Below are 18609 nucleotides of genomic sequence, written 5' to 3' on the forward strand. Positions count from 1 at the left end.
CTTTTTTGGCTCTAAGACCCTGACTCCATCAGCTGAAGATGAAATACGGCCTCTTCGATCCAGCGAGAATGTGGGTCACCAAAAATGAGGTATCTAAAGACTTCTACAACCCCGAGGACTTGAGACTCTTTTTGGATTCCTTTCAGCACCAACACATGGATTTCACCACCTCGACCCGACCACAAGACATCTCGGGAGACAACAGCTATACCCCTTCCACAGGTCCGGAGAGGGAAGGAATAGAATGGTACGACCCCGACAACTGCCCTAGAGGCAGAGACCTGGAGAGGCTTACCAGGTCACACGACGATAGGGGCCAGGTTTTACATGCTGTTGCACTCCACACCCAGCTCTCGGAGAGGGACAAATCCCACTCACCCCTGAAACCAGCATCTACACCCCCCTGAGACGGTGATCTGAGACAGCGACTTTATGAGACACCGGCGAGAGCCTTGGAGCATGATCATCGCCAACCCGACAGAGGGATGAGTACCTGCCCGGACTTTGCATTCTCTTTACTGTTCCCATCCCTACAATGTAACGTTACATAACGTAATAACATAATATAAGTTACCTCTAACTTATTACTGAGCACACAGTATCTGTATTTAGGCTAGACCTTGTTGACACCCACTGTTTACGCATAGGCCAGGGAAATGCCCTATGATGATGTTGCTAACGTGTAGTTAACATGTTCCTAACCCTATAATGCAACGTAACATGATACAACAACGTAATGTAAGTTATCTCTGGCCTATTACCGAGTTGCCTGTATTTAGACTAGACCTTGCTGACCTTGCTGACTCCCTCTGTTTAAGCATAGGCCAGGGATATGCCTTACAAATCAATGTCTTGCACGGAACATTATGATATTACGTCACAGAGATGTTATCTATGACTGGTAGTATATATATATATATATATATATATATATATATATGTATATATATATATATGTACACTTCAAAGCCTCCTCCTGGCCCAATGCTGATCTGCCCCCGCCCCTCTCCCCCCCTCCCCTGCCCTTCTCCTTCTTCCTTTCCTTTCCAATCCCCCTACCCCCTACCCATCTACCCCCACCCACCCTCCACCCTCCTCTCATCAAATCATCTCTATGGTATAGGATCCTGCATGACAGCGACAACTAGACATAGCGGTTCCCTGCTGCACTACTAGGGGTAAATAAACAATATCAATCCTCCCCATCAGCAGAATGACCCTCCTTTACACATGGCCGGACGCCTTCCCCCCATCACCATAACAATAGGATGCTACTCTGCCAATAGCTATAGACACTCTACACCCTCCCGTCTGCTCCAACTCTCTCCCCCCTCCACCTCCCCCCCACAGAGGATAATAAATCCCTTTACCACTACTTTCTCCTAAGCTCCTCCGCAACAAACCCATAACATCCCTCCTTCCTCCGGAGAAAGAGAAATCCTTAACAGGCGGCGACGGTGGCCGTCCCTCCCCCCCCCAACCTCCCCGGTCGGGACCTGGTCGGCGGCGCTGAGAGCTCCTATAGGAATTGGACCCGCAGTCTACAGACCTACCCCCAGGGGACACTGTTCCCCTAGCTTTCCCAGCCTAGCTCCTTTCTCCTAATTCCTTCCCTCCCTTCCTCTCCCTTCTCCCTCTCTCTTCCTGATCACATCCCCCTCCTTTCTTTCCTACTTCTCTACGCTAACCACTTCCTCCTTCCTCTCCCCATCTTCTCTTCTATTCCCCCCTTCCCTTCCCTCTCTAAAACTTATTTACCTTCCCTCTCTTTCTCTTCTGAAGGACCACTCGATGTCCACCAGCTATCCCCCGCAAACCAATACATTGCCAAAAGATACGGTCCCTGCCCCAACAATAGAGGTAACCCTCTCCACTATCCTCTTAACCGCTGAGACCTTACCCCGATATCCAACATGCTGGGAGTTGCCCCTCGCACAACACACCCATTACGAATCCTCTCCTGGAATGTGCATGCCATGACGAATTACATCAAACGAAAAAAGGTATTGTCCTATCTCCAATCGAAAAGAGCAGACATAGCTCTGATTCAGGAGACACATCTCGACAGTACGGAGACCAGCAAGCTTTGTCTGGACTGGGTAGGAAGGGTTTCCTTTAGGTGCTGCCCAGCAACCCAAGAGATCGGAGGAGGCACTCCTCGCAAATGCAGAGTATTGATACTACTATGTAAATCATCAAAACATGGACCGATCCAGAGGGAAGATATGTATTTGCAAAACTGAAGGCAGGAGACACTTTTCTATGCGTGAGCTCAGTCTATGCACCGACCGGTACTAAGCGACCCTTCTTCCTGCAACTAAACCGCCTCCTGACCAAAATCGGGACCACCCGTTACATCATAAGGGGAGACTGGAACCTTGCCAGGGACGCCATATTAGACAGGACGGATCCCATTGATACAGGTAACAACCACGACAGGGCACTACTGACAGACCTAACCACTGATGCGGGCTTAGTCAATTACTGGAGACTGATACACCCAAAGGACAAGGAATATACCTTCCTGTCGCCTGTCCACGGCACCCAATCTCGCTTGAACTATTTTTTCGTGTCGCACACCGTAATTCCCCAACTCCAAGACACCAGTATACTAGATAGCGGACTTTCAGATCACTCCCCTATTCTGCTTCTGATCCAAACGGGCCTCACTTCCCCTGGTCGCAAACCATGGCGCTTCACAGTGCATAGGTACCGCTCCCCTCAAGGGAAAGAACAACTGAGGACCCATGTGTCCACATATATGGCCGACAACACTGGCACTGTGGCCTCCAAACGGGTTCTTTGGGCGGCGGCGGAGGCGTGATGCAGCACTGGCTAATAGGGACAGGGCTACCCGCCAAGGAACCCTCGAAGACGACATTCAGAGTCTCACCAGACAATACATCGTCCAGCTGTCTCTCGCACTACGCCGCTCCCTCGAACAAGCCCGAATGGCACACAACGAGCTTTACACCTCGCAGGAGGAATACGCATTGCAACGACTACGTGGCCGACACTATGAACAAGGTGTGAAGGCGGGATGACTCTTGGCGGCACAACTCCGGCAGAGAGAAGCTGCCTCCGCCATCCCGGCCATAACGCCCCCCTCAGGAGCAGTACTAACTTGTCCACAAGATATCGTAAATGAATTTGCGGCCTTCTATCAACATCTTTATACCCCTGAAACAGCGGCTAGTAGTGCACAAATCGAGTCCTTTCTCACCACGTCCAACCTACCCTGCCTCTCTGAGGCAGGCCAGGCTCTCCTAGAGGGTGACATAAGCAGGGGAGAAATAGTGCGAGCCATTACGAATCTCCCCTACCAGAAATCCCCGGGTGAGGATGGCTTTCCTGCTGAGTTTTATAGGTGGGCAGGAAAAGGGGTAGTCACTGCTGTGCATGAGGCACTCGCGGAGGCATGCCAAGAGGGCTCCTTAGGTGCACCATCCAACAAGGCCACGATTGTTGTCCTACCCAAACTGGGTAGAGATCCCCTACTCTGTGGTAGCTATCGTCCTATCTCTCTCCTGAATGGAGACGTCACATTCTTGGCTAGTGTCCTGGCAGCACGCTTACGTACAGTTATACCATCCTTGATACATAATACCCAGGTAGGGTTCGTACCGGGCTGCACCTCCAGAAATCACATGTGCACTCTCTGTCATACTCTATATGAATAACTAAACATGCCAGAGGAAGCCCTGGCCCTGTCCCTCGATGCAGAGAAGGAGTTTGGATGGCCCTATCTGTTCTCTACTATGAAACACTTCGTCCTCAGAGAACAATTTATCTCCAAAGTCCGCTTACTGTACGACCATCCTATGGCGCAAGTTAACTACGGGTTTTTCTATCGGACCCGTTCCCCATTGGAAGAGGTACGAGACAGGGTTGCCCCTTGTCACCACCTTTGTTCCTGTTAGCAATGGAACCTCTGACAGCTACCATATGAAACTCCCAGCAGATTCAAGGTATCCCTTTAACAGGCAGCACCTCCAAAATCTATCTCTATGCTGATGATATTTTTCTAACGCTGTCTGACTTAGAAAGATCCCTACCACTGCTGCTCTCAATCATAGAGGGCTTTGCGTCCCTATCTGGATACCGGGTAAACTGGGACAAGAGTGAATCACTACCCCTCTCACGAGTAACGACGAGAGCCGCAATCCATGGTCTCCCATTTAAATGGACTCCGACACGCCTCAAATATTTGGGAACGCTTGTCAACCGGGGCCTGGAGCACATGGTTAGGGATAACCTAGATCCCCTTGTATCCCAGATGAAACAGGACTTCACAAAATGGTCGCTATTGGGCCTTTTCATTTGGGGCAGGACGGAGGCGGTCAGGATGGTCACCCTCCACGCTTTACGTACATACTGGGCATGCTTCCCCTACATGTGCCCCTCCCCTCACTTTGGATGATAGATGCCTCAATAAGAACTTTTGTTTGGGGCTCCACACGCCCGAGGCTGACGCCGGCAAAAATACTGGCACGACGATCCTGCGGAGGTTTAGGACTCCCCTCAGTGGAACAATATTCACTAGCCCTACAGCTATCACAATTGGCATATATGCTTCCCGGAGTCCCGGACCCACAGCAGTGGGTAGCCACAGAGAAACTCCTACGGGACCAGCGCTAAGGGTTAGGAGGGATATATACTGATCGCCCCCAACTGCCCAATCCTGTCCTTACGGAAACAAACGTGGCGTGGCGTAGGGCTTATCGCCTACTAGGAGTACATTCCTTCTTACACACCCAAGCCCCTATAGAGGGTAACAAAAGCATTAAAATAGGGGGAAGCACCCTATGATGGCCCCAATGGAACAATGCCGGCATCCGCTGTATAGCCCAAATCATAGATGCCGATCGGCTCCGACCTTTTGACAACTTAAGAGAGGAGTTCGACATTCATAATAGTCAAGAATGGCAATACCTACAGCTTAAGCACTACCTGCATAAAAGTACTGGGAACCTCTCATGGGAGGTCAAGGCCTCACCAATTGTCGCCTATCTACAGACATGGGGTCGCCACAGAGGTGTAATGGCCGGCTTATACGAAGTGCTAGCAAATCATCTTTACTCGCAACCCCTTCTTGAAAGGTTACGCCTTAAGTGGCAAGACCGGCTTGGGACTACCTATACTGAGGAGGACTGGTAGCCCTCGACAGAGGCACCCGCGAGGCCCGACTGAAGTTCTGCCTATTTAAAGTCCTCCAGAACTGGTACTGGTACTGGTCCCCCATGAAACTCTTGGGGGAGGGTTTTATACCACATGCAAACTGCTGGCGCTGCGCAGATACTCACTGCGACCTATTACACATTCTGTGCCTCTGTCCATCGATACAACCCTTATGGGACGCTCTGCGCCACACCTTGGCGGACACCCTTCAGATACCGCACCTGATCCCGCCGCCACTTATCCTTCTCCACCACATGCACCCATACCCCCTCCACGATCACAGCAGCGATTACTACATACGGCACTTGCCACAGCCAAAATTTGTATACTTCAACACTGGAGATGCAGCACCGCTCCAACCCCGGCAGAATGGATGACTGCTATGATCCAAACCGCTACTCATGAACGGGTAATCTATAACCTACAGGATCAGGCGGCCCTGTTTACAGAAGTTTGGAGACCTTTTCTAATAGGACCATAATTGACAAAAAGCCTTTCCCCTCCCTTACAACTATAACCTCTACCATCCATCCCTACCCCTCCCCCTGTACCACCCCAGCTGGTGGACCGTCAACAGATGTCAACTTGGTCCCCCCTCTTTTCTTCCTTCCTTCTCGTCCCACACGTCTCGTCTTTATTCACCTCCATTCTTACTCCCCACGTCGACGCATACCCCCTCTTTCTCCGATTCCTAGACCACTTATCTCGGACAGAACCCCTCGGCCCCACAAAGTTTAAATATTTATCAATAGGCTTGTTCTTCTTAACTCCCCCCAGGTCGAAATGCCCCCCCCCTCCTCTCCTTCTATCCTTCTCTTTCTATCCAGCTTACATCAGTCTGACCAGTGCAGAACTACTAGACCCACTCCCAAGAGGTTAAAGCTGTCAGGGACATCCACCCAGACATCCCTCGAACCTTCTTCCTCTCAGTCAATGAGGAGGCGACCCCCGAGATATGTGAGAGGCAATAGCAGAGAAATCACCCATACTGTACTCTACACACAATCGACCGACCCATAGAACACTCACCCCTTTCGGCTATCTCAAAACCAGTAGGAAAGATATTAACAGAATGCGCCGGGACATCACTCTCCTGCTGGATGGTTCGTTAGTCCAACAATAGCACGCATATACATCTATAAATTAGAGCTACATACCTCCAACATCTCGTGATAAGACATCCCTAGGAGCTTACACCCTAACCCCTCCCCTCCTCCTGATCAATCGAACAAAAGCAACAACTATGTCCTGAACTGCCGCTCCGTTCCCTCCATCATGCCCATATCCTGGATATTCCACACTTAACACCCTGGAACTCGTGCCCCACATTATTATAATTATATATATGCATACTTATACATAAGCACACATGATAGTTCATCCTACGAAGGAAATCATCAACATACTCTTCCAGCTATCCTGGCTCACTGACCCAACCCTCCCCCTTCCCTCCCTCCCCGTTTCTCTCTGTCCACCTCTACCATCCCCTCTCCCCCCTTCCTCCTCACCTATCTCCGTCCCTAATACTTCTTCCCACCTCTCCCCTTCTACCCATCCCTACATCACTCCTAATCTCATATCCTATTATTCATATTATCCTTCAGTTAAACTCACTCATATGTTAACTGTGCAGCTAGTCTTTGTTATGAAGCATATGGGTGATGTCCCACAATGTACTCTGTACTATCCTTCAATTTCCAATAAAAGATAACAAAAACAAAAAAAGAACTCAACCTACCGCTGCTGCCACCCTCAGTCTTCAGGACTCCGCATGCACCACCGCTATCAATAGGATCACCATGTGAAACCAGCTCACCAAGTAGATCACCACCAACATAATGCATTCCGTCCACACTGGAGCTCCCATGGACCTCTGCCCACAGCACATGTTCAACCTCGGCAACAACATCCTTCATCTCAGCCTTCTACCTGGAGAGTGGAAACATGGTGATAACAAACCCCTACCACCGACTCCTCTGAGCTCAAAAACTACAGACCCATCTCCCTGCTCCCCTTTTCTGCCAAAGTCCTCAAAAAAGCCATCAACCAGCAACTCACAAAATACCTAGAGAGCAACCATCTTGAGGACACTTCCTAATACAGATTCGGCTCCAACCACAGGCCCAAAACCACCCTGATTGCAGCCATGAACAACATCAGAATCATCCTCAACTGGGGGGGGTGCCCTGATGCCTCTTGATCTCTCAGCAGCTTTCAACACTGTCTCTCACCACACTCTGATTAAGAGGCTTCATGAGATTGGCATCCAAGTCAAGGCTCTCAAATGGATGGCATCCTTCCTCCCTGGAAAATCTCAGAGAGTCCTCCTTCCTCCTTTTACCTCAGAGCCCCTTGGCCAGCATCATCAGAAACCACAGACTGAACATCATCTCCTACACGGTAGACACCCAGCTCATCCTCTCGCTGTCCGAAGAACCGTCCACACAAATGCCAACTTCCACCTCTGTTTGAGCAGTGTCATCAACTAGATGCAAGACAACTGCCTCAGACTCAAATCAGACAAGTCAGAAGTTCTGATCTTCAGGAACACTGTCTCACCTTGGGACCACACCTGATGACCCAGTGACTCGGGAACCTCCACCTCGACGGACCAAGCTCAGAACATCGGCATCATATTAGACAGCAAATTCACCTTGAAGAGCCAGGTCAATGCAGTCTCCACTGCCTGCTTCCTCACCCTCTGTATGCTTTGAAAGATCTTCAAATGGCTCCCAGTCTCCACCACAAGAACTGTCACTCAAACCCTCATCACCAGCCAACTACACTATGGCAACACTCTATTTATTGGAATCACATCACTCCTTCTGAAAAGACTATACACCATTCAGAACTCAGCTGCAAGACTCATCCTTGACCTCCCCAGACAGAAGCACATAACTCCACACCTGAGAAAACCCCACTGGGTCCTCATCTACAAAAGATAGCAATTCAAGAGTCTGACAAACACCTCTATAGCCCTTCACAACCAAGGATCAGTACTCATCAACCACCTCCTGAGCTTCTACCTACCCTCCAAACTCCTCGACTTTACCTCTCTCTCCCTCGCTCACACCCCCTGTATCTGGCACAGCAACAGTGGAGGTTCTCCTACTTTACTGCTAAATCCTAGAAAGGCCTCCCCATTCATTATTGGACCCCTCCCTCCCTTCAGGAGTTTAGAAGGAAACTCAATACCTTGCTTTTACACAGAAGCACCCTGAGCAGCCTGGACCAGGTGCATGGATACCATCACGGATGACTAGTGTGCCATACAAATCCTGATTGTTACGAACTTTAAGTTAAACCCTGCTTAAAATGTAAAATGACATTTTGCTGATCTCACCACTCTCCACAAACATGATGATATTCCACCAATTTTATTTCAAATATATTATATACCATGACACTTGTAATAAAGCACATTTGTGAAGGAGTATCCATCCACCAAATCTTAACTCAGGCCCTAAATGCTGCTTATATCTCAGGCTGACCCATTAGATTTTATCAGAAGTCTATTTGTCTGAGGACAGTGAAATAAATAAAAAATTCAAAGTTTGAACAAAATATCTGTAGAAACAAAATATTATTCTCATTTGTACATCTCCGACTCATATTATATAATTATATATTTGGGTTTCTCAATGATACTTCTGCATCTATTGCCTTTCTTTACATCAAACATTGTGAAAAATAATCTTGCACCTGATGAAAAAGGCGCATTAATGTTTCCGTACCTGTACTGATCTCCACTGAGTTGCCTGATACTTTGTTGATTACAAGATTTAATATTCCTGAATGGAGGTAGAGAAGAAGGATTCCAGAATCTTCAGAGAGCTCAGTGATCAGCAAAAGACCATCTTGATTCCATGTGCGGAATTGGAAACTGACCGATAGCCCGTCAATGTGGGGAGTACCAGGTAATGACAGAAAGCTGCTGCTGGAGCTCGCAAATGTGATTGGAACAATGTGTGGTTTGGAGCAGGAAAAGGTCACATTACCCTGAAAAAAATGTTATGATCACAATATTAGTGGTAGAGTAAACAAGGGATAATGTCACTTTTTATTAACCTTGTATACATTTCACAAATTGGTGTGAGTTAACTTAAAATGAATGTGTCATAATGAATCATGGGATCCATTTCAGATTAGGTCATATTAAGTGCAGAATTCTAACGTCCAGAAGACACCAGGGAGTCTAAAGCCTGTTTTTGCTGGTGAAATATAACAATAGTGACATAAAAGGCAGACCATCCAGCAGAATCCACTCACCAACATTTATCTCTCCTCAGATTGCTGTGTTGGGGAGGCTTACATCTGTACAGCACAAATGACTGACCCATCAGTATAGAGGTGGATTCTTCAAGAGGACTGTGCCATTACAGCAGGTTTTGTGGCTGGAAGACTGCCTTTCTGGCCTGTATTGAACTTCGGAGGAAATAGGCACCTCTTACACTATTCCTCACCCACACTTGTCCATATTTTATTTACCTAGATATGCAGTAACAGGATTCTTCATGAGACAGTTAAAGGGGGGGGGGTGGAAGAAGCTCAGCACTTCCCAGCTAGAAACCCTCCACAGACGTCTAGTTTAGCTGGCTGTGCAATGACCGAGAAAATGTGTGCGGTATAGCATAGAATTGTCGCTCAAATAAAAGTACATGCAAGGCACTCCCATCATCAACCACTTTATATACATGTACAGTGCTTAAAGTGAGATGGTGGTTGCCAGTGGGGGAACCAGCACTTATTTTTGGAAACTGGCACCTATTTTTCCTATATCAGATAATTACAGAGAGCAAGAAAGGAAAAATCATGTAGATCAGAAAGAAGGAGGAAGAAAAAGACAACAAACTGGTCACAAACAGAAAGTAGGAACCTGCAAGTGTGAGAAAAGGGGTAGAGTGTCTGATAGTTTATTAAAAGCTACCAGCTTTTGTATTTAGGGCTCCAACATTTAATAGCATCAACGACTGGCTTCTGACCAAAGCTTTAGGCACCATCACTCTTTCTTTTACAAATTAAGCACTAGAGAGGTATGGCTTACCAGGTCATATTGTTATCAAAGTTAAACTGGAATTTATATTAGGCTTTATGAAAAAAATCTAAAAACCTGTGAATTGTCAGCAACAAGCGAGAACTGCATATCAATATTTTTAACAGAGGTGTTCTTGTTGTAGCAACAAATCCTTGCAATGCTGTAATGAATTCCAGTGACAATGCAATAATTCATACTTTTCTATATACATTTTGGAAACATTTTAATGTCTTGGGTAACAACTTGTAATCATTTGTGAACTTATACTGATTATTGTTAGCTAAACTGTTAAATAAAGTACATTACTCTAGTCTAATTTTTGATTTTTTTATCAAGTCTTTGACCTCCTTCATAGCTGATGCAGAGAAAACAAGAGCAATTCATTGATGAATAATTATTCCAATTTATAAAGGGATATATTGTCTTTATTCTTTTTTTCACATTTACTCACCTTAATATGTTGTTGTAAGATTAGGCAATTTTTAAACACTGCTGAAATTATTCTACCAAATTGTTTATCTGAATCATGAATTGCAAGTACAGTTAAAGATAAGGAAAGTCCATGACCTTCATTCTGAATTCAATGGTAAATCTGCAGTTGGGCACAAACAGATACAAATTGGAGGAACTGCACCAGGGAAAATAAGGGAAATGTACTAAATTGCTGTTTAATAACACTGTCCTTTCTTCTGAGCTGGAAAACTCAGAATAGGTGGGTACAATTTAGGGGTGAGTGGAAAAATTCACTCCACTTGCAAAGTTTGTGGAATTTGGGTACTCCACACTACACGGAGTAACACAGAGTTCCCTAAATTCTGAAAACTGGTGTGCAGCAGATTTCTTTTTTCCATGAGCACGTCCAAACTTCCTATTGGCATGCGCTGGCAAGCCCCATGATAATCTCAGGACGTTTGCGAGCGCACTTTAGATTACGCCCCTCTTTGCACAGTTTCGAGCCACAGTCTCCACTATCATGCCACTGGTGAGCTCGAACACCCGTGGCTGCACCTCGAGCAGATTTTTGACTCGAGAAGCAGCTTAATCTCCTCAAAAAGTGGTTTTTAAGAGACCATACATATGATTTTTAGCACGAGAAGCCTTTTATAACACTTTTTTTTCCAACAGGAAGAAAGTGCCCCAGAGGCTCCTCTGTCCAGCAGGCTCCTCCTAGTGTCTGCCCATCTCCTAGTCACTTTTCACTTGGATCTCGAGGTGGAATAATCACTCTCTTTGTCAACTGCATATTTACTATTGGATTTAGGGACTTTGGGGCATATTTAAGAAACATAGCACTGCACACAGTTCAGCGCCACTTTTCTTGCACTCTTTAGCGCCACCCTAATGCCACCATGTGTGCGCTGTATTTAAAATATGGTGCACTATGGCGGTAATTAGGGGACTAGCATCTGAATTTTTGATGCTATTCCGGTGTTTTGCAGGATTAGCATCAAAGATGTTAACACTCCTTTTCATTCCTTCTCTGAGCAGGTGCTGCTCTCAGCAGGTGTTAAAGGTGCCAAAAAATGGCCCAAGGAAATCTTTTAGATTTCATTGCACCATTTGTTGCTCCCCCATGGGGTAATGCTCCCTTTGCCTGGTGCAGGCAAAATGCAGCGCGAAGGGTAACAAAGGGGTGCAGGCATTGTGCCACATTGTAAGTGAGGTGCAGCATTTTTAGTCTTCTAACGCCACATTAGCATCCAAAAATGACACTAATGTGGCATTGGAATGGTGCTAGGAGCTCTTAAACATGCCCTTTTGTTTTAATGATATCACATACGTAAGTTCAAAAAAGTATTGTGTAAGGATATTGTTTGTTTGATAGGATATGCACCAGTATTCCTTTGTACTTTTATTTGATTTTTAAATTTAATTGTGGTGTATGGTGCATGAAATAACTGTTTCTGTGGTACATGTTCTGTTAATGAAAACATAATTTGGGGCTCGGATAGCACTGGATTAAATAACAAATGCAGTGTTGTTACGACTCTGATGTCCCATCTCTAGGGGGCACTGTAAACGGACTACCTTCAGCCTGGGATTCATAGTTAATACTCATCCAGAGACCTTTTCTGACTTCTGTTTGCTTCCCTTTTTGATATGATATATTATTGAAGACCTACATTTGCTCCCATGGACTTCAGATCCCATAATGCACTTCCTGGTAGTCGGTAAGACCTGTAATCTGCTGCCCATTGTTTCCTGTTGTTCCTAAGTACTGGATTCTCTCCTCCAGGACTTGTGAGAGACTGGAACTGCACACGCCTGTGGGTTTGAAGCTGCCTGGAACTGCTTATAAACTGCCATTTCTTGAAGCTCCTCGTCGTGCATTGGAGTTTATTTCCTTTGTGTACAAGACCTCCTGTTGGCTTGTGTTACAGTCCTGTTCCTGCTTTGCTTCAGCCTGAATCTGCTCTCTGTTTCCCAGTCCTGTTCCTGTTTGTTCCAGCTCCCTGTGTTCCAACCTGTTCCTGCTTTGTTTCAGCCTGAACCTGCTCTGTTTCCCAGTCCAGTTCCTGCTTGCTTCAGCTAGAGCCTGCTTCCTGTTTCTCAGCCCTATTCCTGCTTGCTTTAGTCAGAGCCTGCTCCCTGTTTTCCAGTCCTGTTCCTGCTTTCTTCAGCTTGAGCCTGTTCCCTGTTCCTGTTTTTGCCTACTAGCTGTTCCTTCTGTTCTGTTTCCTCTTGGGTTATTGTGTCTGGTAAGCGTACTATCAGTCCTCACCTGTGTGTAGGTGTTTTTCTTTGTACTGGGATTGGCTCCTGGTTTCCAGGAGGCATTTCCTGCCCCATCCTTTGTCTAGTGTTATATGTAGTCTTAAGTGCCTAACTGTGACAGTGTGCTATTGCTGTTTTGCAGGAATTGCCACTGTGTCTCCAGCTGGACCTCCAAGAGCTTGTCTTGTGTATGTAAGTTCAATCCTTGTTTGTGCCCTAAGGTTCCAGAGACAGAATAACTTCTGCTGCCTCCTTTTTATGGGGCTTGCAGGGTGACTATCTGTAATAATAATCTGCACAGAGGCATTGATGTTCCTTGTTGCTGTTGGAAGTTCTGAGCCTTACCTGTGTACAACCTTAGTGGTAACCCCAGTGTGATTATCCATTACTGGTTTGTTCCCTGTTTGTTCACACTTAGGATCCTCCGCCTTCACTATCCTTTTTCTGTGCCTTACCATATCTGTCCCTTCCCAGTGTATGCCTTTAGCTGCTCTTCTGCTTCAGTACACTACCTCCATAGGGAGATATTCTGTGAGCTCAAGATGTGCTATGCCAGAGTCCTGACAGACCTGCCCGGAACCATGACAAGTGTATTGCTTCTGCAAAAAGTGTATACATGGGGTAACATTTGATGCCATAGTAGGATGTGTGTTGTTGTATAAATTTTATAGCTCTGTTAATCTTTACGTTTGGCATTACTGAAATAATGGTAGTGTTTTCTTCAGTGTTACCATGCCTCCTTTGTCTTGTCAGTGTGGGTGTAAGTGTGTTTGCCATTGGACACCATATGTCTTTGTCCTATATGCCATGTGGCCATGGGCTATTCTGTGTAGTCTGTGTCCACAGGCCTGAATGTGTACGTCGTATTCCATGCCTTCATGACTGTTGGTCGAACATGTTGCTGGTGGCCATTTTGTGTAGCCAGCCAGTGTGCTTATGCCATATGCTTGCATGTTTTCTTTGTTCTCCATGCCTCCTTGTTCACTGTTGTTGTTTAGCCAGGTGGGCAATTTGTGCAACTAGTCAGTGTGCTTTTGCCATTGACTTGCATTTGTTCTTTGTTCTCCATGCCTTGTTGATTGCTGTTGTTGGCTTTATCATGTGGCCAAGGCTATTTTGTGTAGCCAGCAAGGTGTTCTTTGTTCTCCATGCCTCCTTGTTCACTGCTGTTGCTTGACCATGTAGCTGACTGTCATTTTGTGCAATCACCCTTTATTTTTTACAGATTTATTTTTCCCTTTTAATTATTGCTTTTCAGCTTCAAAAAAAAAAACTGAATCTCCATCTTTGATACATATTGCATGTATGCTAGACATGGGTATCCACAGTGTTTGTCCTCCCTCAGCCTGTATCAATATAGTTTCACAGGTGTATAATATATTTGGTGTAAGTACTTGAAGAGTATAATGCATAGGTTGCAGTTTGGGGTTAGAAGCCCAGTCAGTGTATAGCAAAATCCCTACTCCTCCTGTAACAGGGGTGTGTCTTGTGCAGTATTCCATCACTCTAGCACCTTATCCATACATGTTGAACTATCTTCCTGTGTAGCATTGGATTATTTAGTTACCACATTTTTTGGTGTTGGGCTAGTGATCAGTGACTGTAGAGTGTACAGTGTAGGAGGTTCCTCTGTGAATGAGGGGAAGATGGCACTAGTTGCTGACCGAAGGCGGTAGTATGCACATGTGATGATAGGTGTCAAGTTATGTAGAAATGTCAAGTCATTGAATTCCAGAAATTTCCCTTCTGAGTATGTCACTCAATTATTGTAATTCCTACTTGTTTGAGGAGAGTGAGATTCTCCACTTCCTGCATCACTGTAAGGGGGAGGTGGTGTCCTAGCAGGAACGCAGAGGCATGTATGGAAGTATGTGCGTTGTCGTGCCCAATGCATTCCACGCCACTGTTATACACTTTACTATATTTATTTCTGCGTGTGGTACGACTCTGTGCCAATGAAGAAGGATATATCTGAGTGGAGTGGAATGTGCATCTTCTTCCTCAACCACTATGTGGGGTGTGTAGGCATGAGGGGGATACCAGTAGTGTGTAAACTGTGCTTGAGCACATAGGTAATATAGATACATACCAGGTGCTCCAAAGCCGCCCTGTGCATATCGCAGTGTTGGTACCTTCCCTACAATTAGAGGTTGTTTGCCAGCCGAATCCAGCCATATCAAATTTGTTCACAGTATTTTGAAAAAGCACTGCTGTAACTCTATAGGAATATTACTAAATAGGTAGCAGAAGCGTAGCAATACTATAATTTTCATTATTGCCACCCAATCTGCCAGGGACAGTGGCATCTTGATCCACCTATCTACTTGGTCCTCTAATTTCTGATTTGCCTTGCCATTGTTGTCTCTGATCACATCAGTTGGATCTCTGTGAATCCACCCTCCCAAATATTTCACAGAGCCTGCGCGCCATTCTAGTGGATATTCTAGGTTGCATGGCTTCAGGCATGGCGTCAGTGGAATTATCATTGATTTGTCCCAGTTTATGCTGAAGCGAGAGAGCCTTTCGAACCAGACATATTCCCTCAGTATATGTGACAGGTGCATTGTGGGGTGTCTTACATAGATGAGCATGTCGCCTGCGTATAGCAATACTCCGATAGGGTGATGTCTGAATCTGAGTGCTCTGTCTGCATGGTGTTGACATATCACACAGGCAAGCGGCTCCACAGCTAGCATAAAGAGTATTAGAGACTGATTGAAACTTGCTGTATTTGGAGTGCCATTGATGTGTGCTCATTGGTTCGGATTATTGCCATTGGGTTGGTGCATAGCACCCACTTTACAAAACTTTAAGGAATTTCTAATTGTCTTAGAATTGTAAACACGTAGTTCCATTTTATAGCCTTGAAGGCTTTGGCAGCATCAAATAGTACTGTTGCAGCCTCAAGATCAGGGTCCATCTGACACTAGAGTGCAAATATTGTCCGTAGATTGTGTGTGGTAGAATGTATTGGTACAAAGCCCGACTGATCTAGTAGCACCACATTTGGCAGCTAGGGCTGGAGTCTACTAGAAAGGATCTTTGGCAGGATTTTTGCATCAATATTGATTCATGAGAGAAGTCGATATGATTCCCAGCTCTCGGTCTGGCTTGAGAGCTTTGCAGAGTGTTGGTGGGAGGCACTGCTTAATATAGGCCTGCACATACATTGCGTGTAGGTGGGGTGCACTCAAGTCTATGCATTGTTAATAGAATTCTCTGGTCAACCTGTCTGGGCCTGGTGCATTCCCATTTGGCAGTGTACATATGGCCTCGCGCACATCTTCCAACTCAATGGGTTGAAACACATATTCTCTTTGTCCCGCTTATAACCATGCTAGGGCTTTGTCTTCTAGAAATGCTTTGATGTCTGCTGCTTGAGCACATAGTTCCTGTTACGCCTGGCAGCCTTGGCGCGGGCTCCCCTGTCTTTTTTGCCTCTGCTTCACATGTATTGACTGTGTGCTGGAATTCGTTTTTGCTGGTTTTGGTACTCTGGGGACTTAACTACTGCTGACCAGAGCTAAAGTGCAAGTATTCCCTGTGTAAATTTTATGTGTACTTGGCTTTTCGATGATTGGCATATTTGATTTACTAGTACATCCCTAGTAAAGTGCACTAGAGGTGCCTAGGGCCTGTAAATCAAATGCAGCTAGTGGGCCTGCAGCACTGATTGTGCCACCCACATGAGTAGCTCTGTAAACATGGCTCAGACCTGCCACTGCAGTGTCTGTGTGTGCAGTTTTAAACTGCCAATTCAACCTGGCAAAAACCCTTCCTTTTTATGGGCGAGCACAAAGTGCTCCGTCCCATTCTGTAATCTCTCTTTGGGCTTCCAACCACGCCCATGTCACGTCAGTCACTCACATTAGTTCGTCGGCTTGCCTTTTAAAATCCGCTTGTTTTCATTTGTGAAAGGCATGCATACGTCATGCCTTTTCCGATGTTTAGCCCACCTACACAGCACCGGGAAACTACGAGGTTCAATGTTTTCAGCATGGTGTCCGGGCTACTTTATCTGTTTATTTTCCACGCATCGTGATCGCGCTGCATTTTACATAGTGTGATCGCGCTGCGTTTTTTTTTTTTTTTACAACGCTAATAGCTCTAACTCGAGCAAATGCGAGACCCGTTGCATTGAAAATGATTGTTACACATGTAAGGCACCCCTAGTTTTAGGCCCCTGGTGATATGTTCTCCAATGTTGGCTAGGATGTCAGGCCGGGGCTTATGTTCATATTCTGTCTCTAGTTTTTGTAGTGCTATTCTAAATTTTGTAGCTGAGTGTGGATATCCTTGAGTATCCCAGCATTGGTTCTGATACAGATTTCATGTATCTTTGTTTTAAAGGCCTTCCATAAGGTTTCTGGCCTGCTGCTGAGTCAAATTATTCCACTTATTCTTTCTGAACGGTTCCTCTGTATATCGGGTCTAACAAAGCAAAGGCCTTGAATCGCTCTGTGTATTGTGGTGTAGGAGTGTGTGTGGGGATTACTATCTCTAGTTTCACATTCAGATCTCTTCTAATTTTCTGCGTCCACGTTGTCTAAGAGCTGCCAACCACTTCAATGTGGGAAAGTTTGTTAACACAGTCCATCACAGCTTGGGGCATTTGGAATACTTTCGATTTGCCTAGGTGTTCAATTCTTAGCCTTGCTGGCTACAGCATAGTGTAGGTTATCTCCACAGTTTGTAGTTTTTACTTCACAGGTATAAAATCTTTCTGTGCAGCCTGCACAGTCAATGTGAAGTCCTGAAAAAATGATACTGTGTTTCCTTGATAGCTATTGTCTCTTTTTGTCCCGTGCCCGGGGTAACACCATGTTGTGGTCCGTTAGGTTTAGGAGCTTGGCTATTATCGGCCATGGTGGGGCCCCTGGGGGTGGGCATGGGTTCCAGGACCTGTGGGCTTGCTCAACCACAAGGATTTGTGACACGACATCGGTGCAGAAGTTGTCAGATAGCATGCTTTCAATGAACACCTCCTTTTTCGCCATATTTGCTGACTCTAGAATCCCTGTTATATATAGGTTGTTGTGTCTAGAATGGGCCTCCAAGTCTTAATTTTTAGCTGTGTTCGCTGCAATTACTTTTTCCATATTGAAGCACTTATTGTTTATAGTTTTCACAGTGTCTTCAGTCTTGGACAGTCTTTGTTCTGCTTCTGTCAGTCTGTTTTCATGTTGGTCAAGCTTAGTGGCTAGGTGGTCCATCCTTAAATTTAGATGATCTTTTCTACTGTCTATCGACTGCAAACTCTGCTACATCAGGAGGGTGCTTTCAAGGGACCAGTCCCAGGGATGAAGTTGTTCATGTCTGCTTCCAGCTCTGTCTCTGGTGAGTTCCTTGCTATCTTTCTATTCTCAAATGTGGGTTTGGACTGGGTTGTATCTTTTTTCCCATTTGGGGCCATTGGATTTGGCAGTAGTCTTCAAAGTAATGTGACTTGCTTTTGTCCTGATTGACTTTGCTCTGATGGTCTGGCAGGGACAGTTAGTGACATGTTAGATTTGTGGTCGCCTGTTTCCTAGGATCACTGATTTGGCTGGCCAGGCAGTATCCCATGGTTCTTACTTGGTGCGCCACAGCTGTTCCATTACAGCAAGATCAAAGTGCCAGGGTATTAAGCCATCTCCCCAGATGGTCACAACAAAACCTCACCTCCCTTCACAGTTTCTGCA

The 18609-nt window shown here is 45.8% G+C and overlaps 1 protein-coding gene across 1 annotated transcript in view; it reads right to left on the reverse strand.

Annotated features, from left to right (window-relative positions):
• The window catches only part of LOC138285079 (contactin-associated protein-like 5), a 2160239-nt gene that overhangs the window by 916739 nt on the left and 1224891 nt on the right, over positions 1-18609 (reverse strand). Inside the window, exon 8 of the mRNA XM_069224597.1 lies at positions 8913-9177. Coding sequence (XP_069080698.1) covers positions 8913-9177 — 265 coding nt within the window. The remainder of the gene's footprint in view (positions 1-8912; positions 9178-18609) is intronic.

This window comes from Pleurodeles waltl, chromosome 3_1, assembly GCF_031143425.1.
Source record: "Pleurodeles waltl isolate 20211129_DDA chromosome 3_1, aPleWal1.hap1.20221129, whole genome shotgun sequence".
Taxonomy (NCBI): domain Eukaryota; kingdom Metazoa; phylum Chordata; class Amphibia; order Caudata; family Salamandridae; genus Pleurodeles; species Pleurodeles waltl.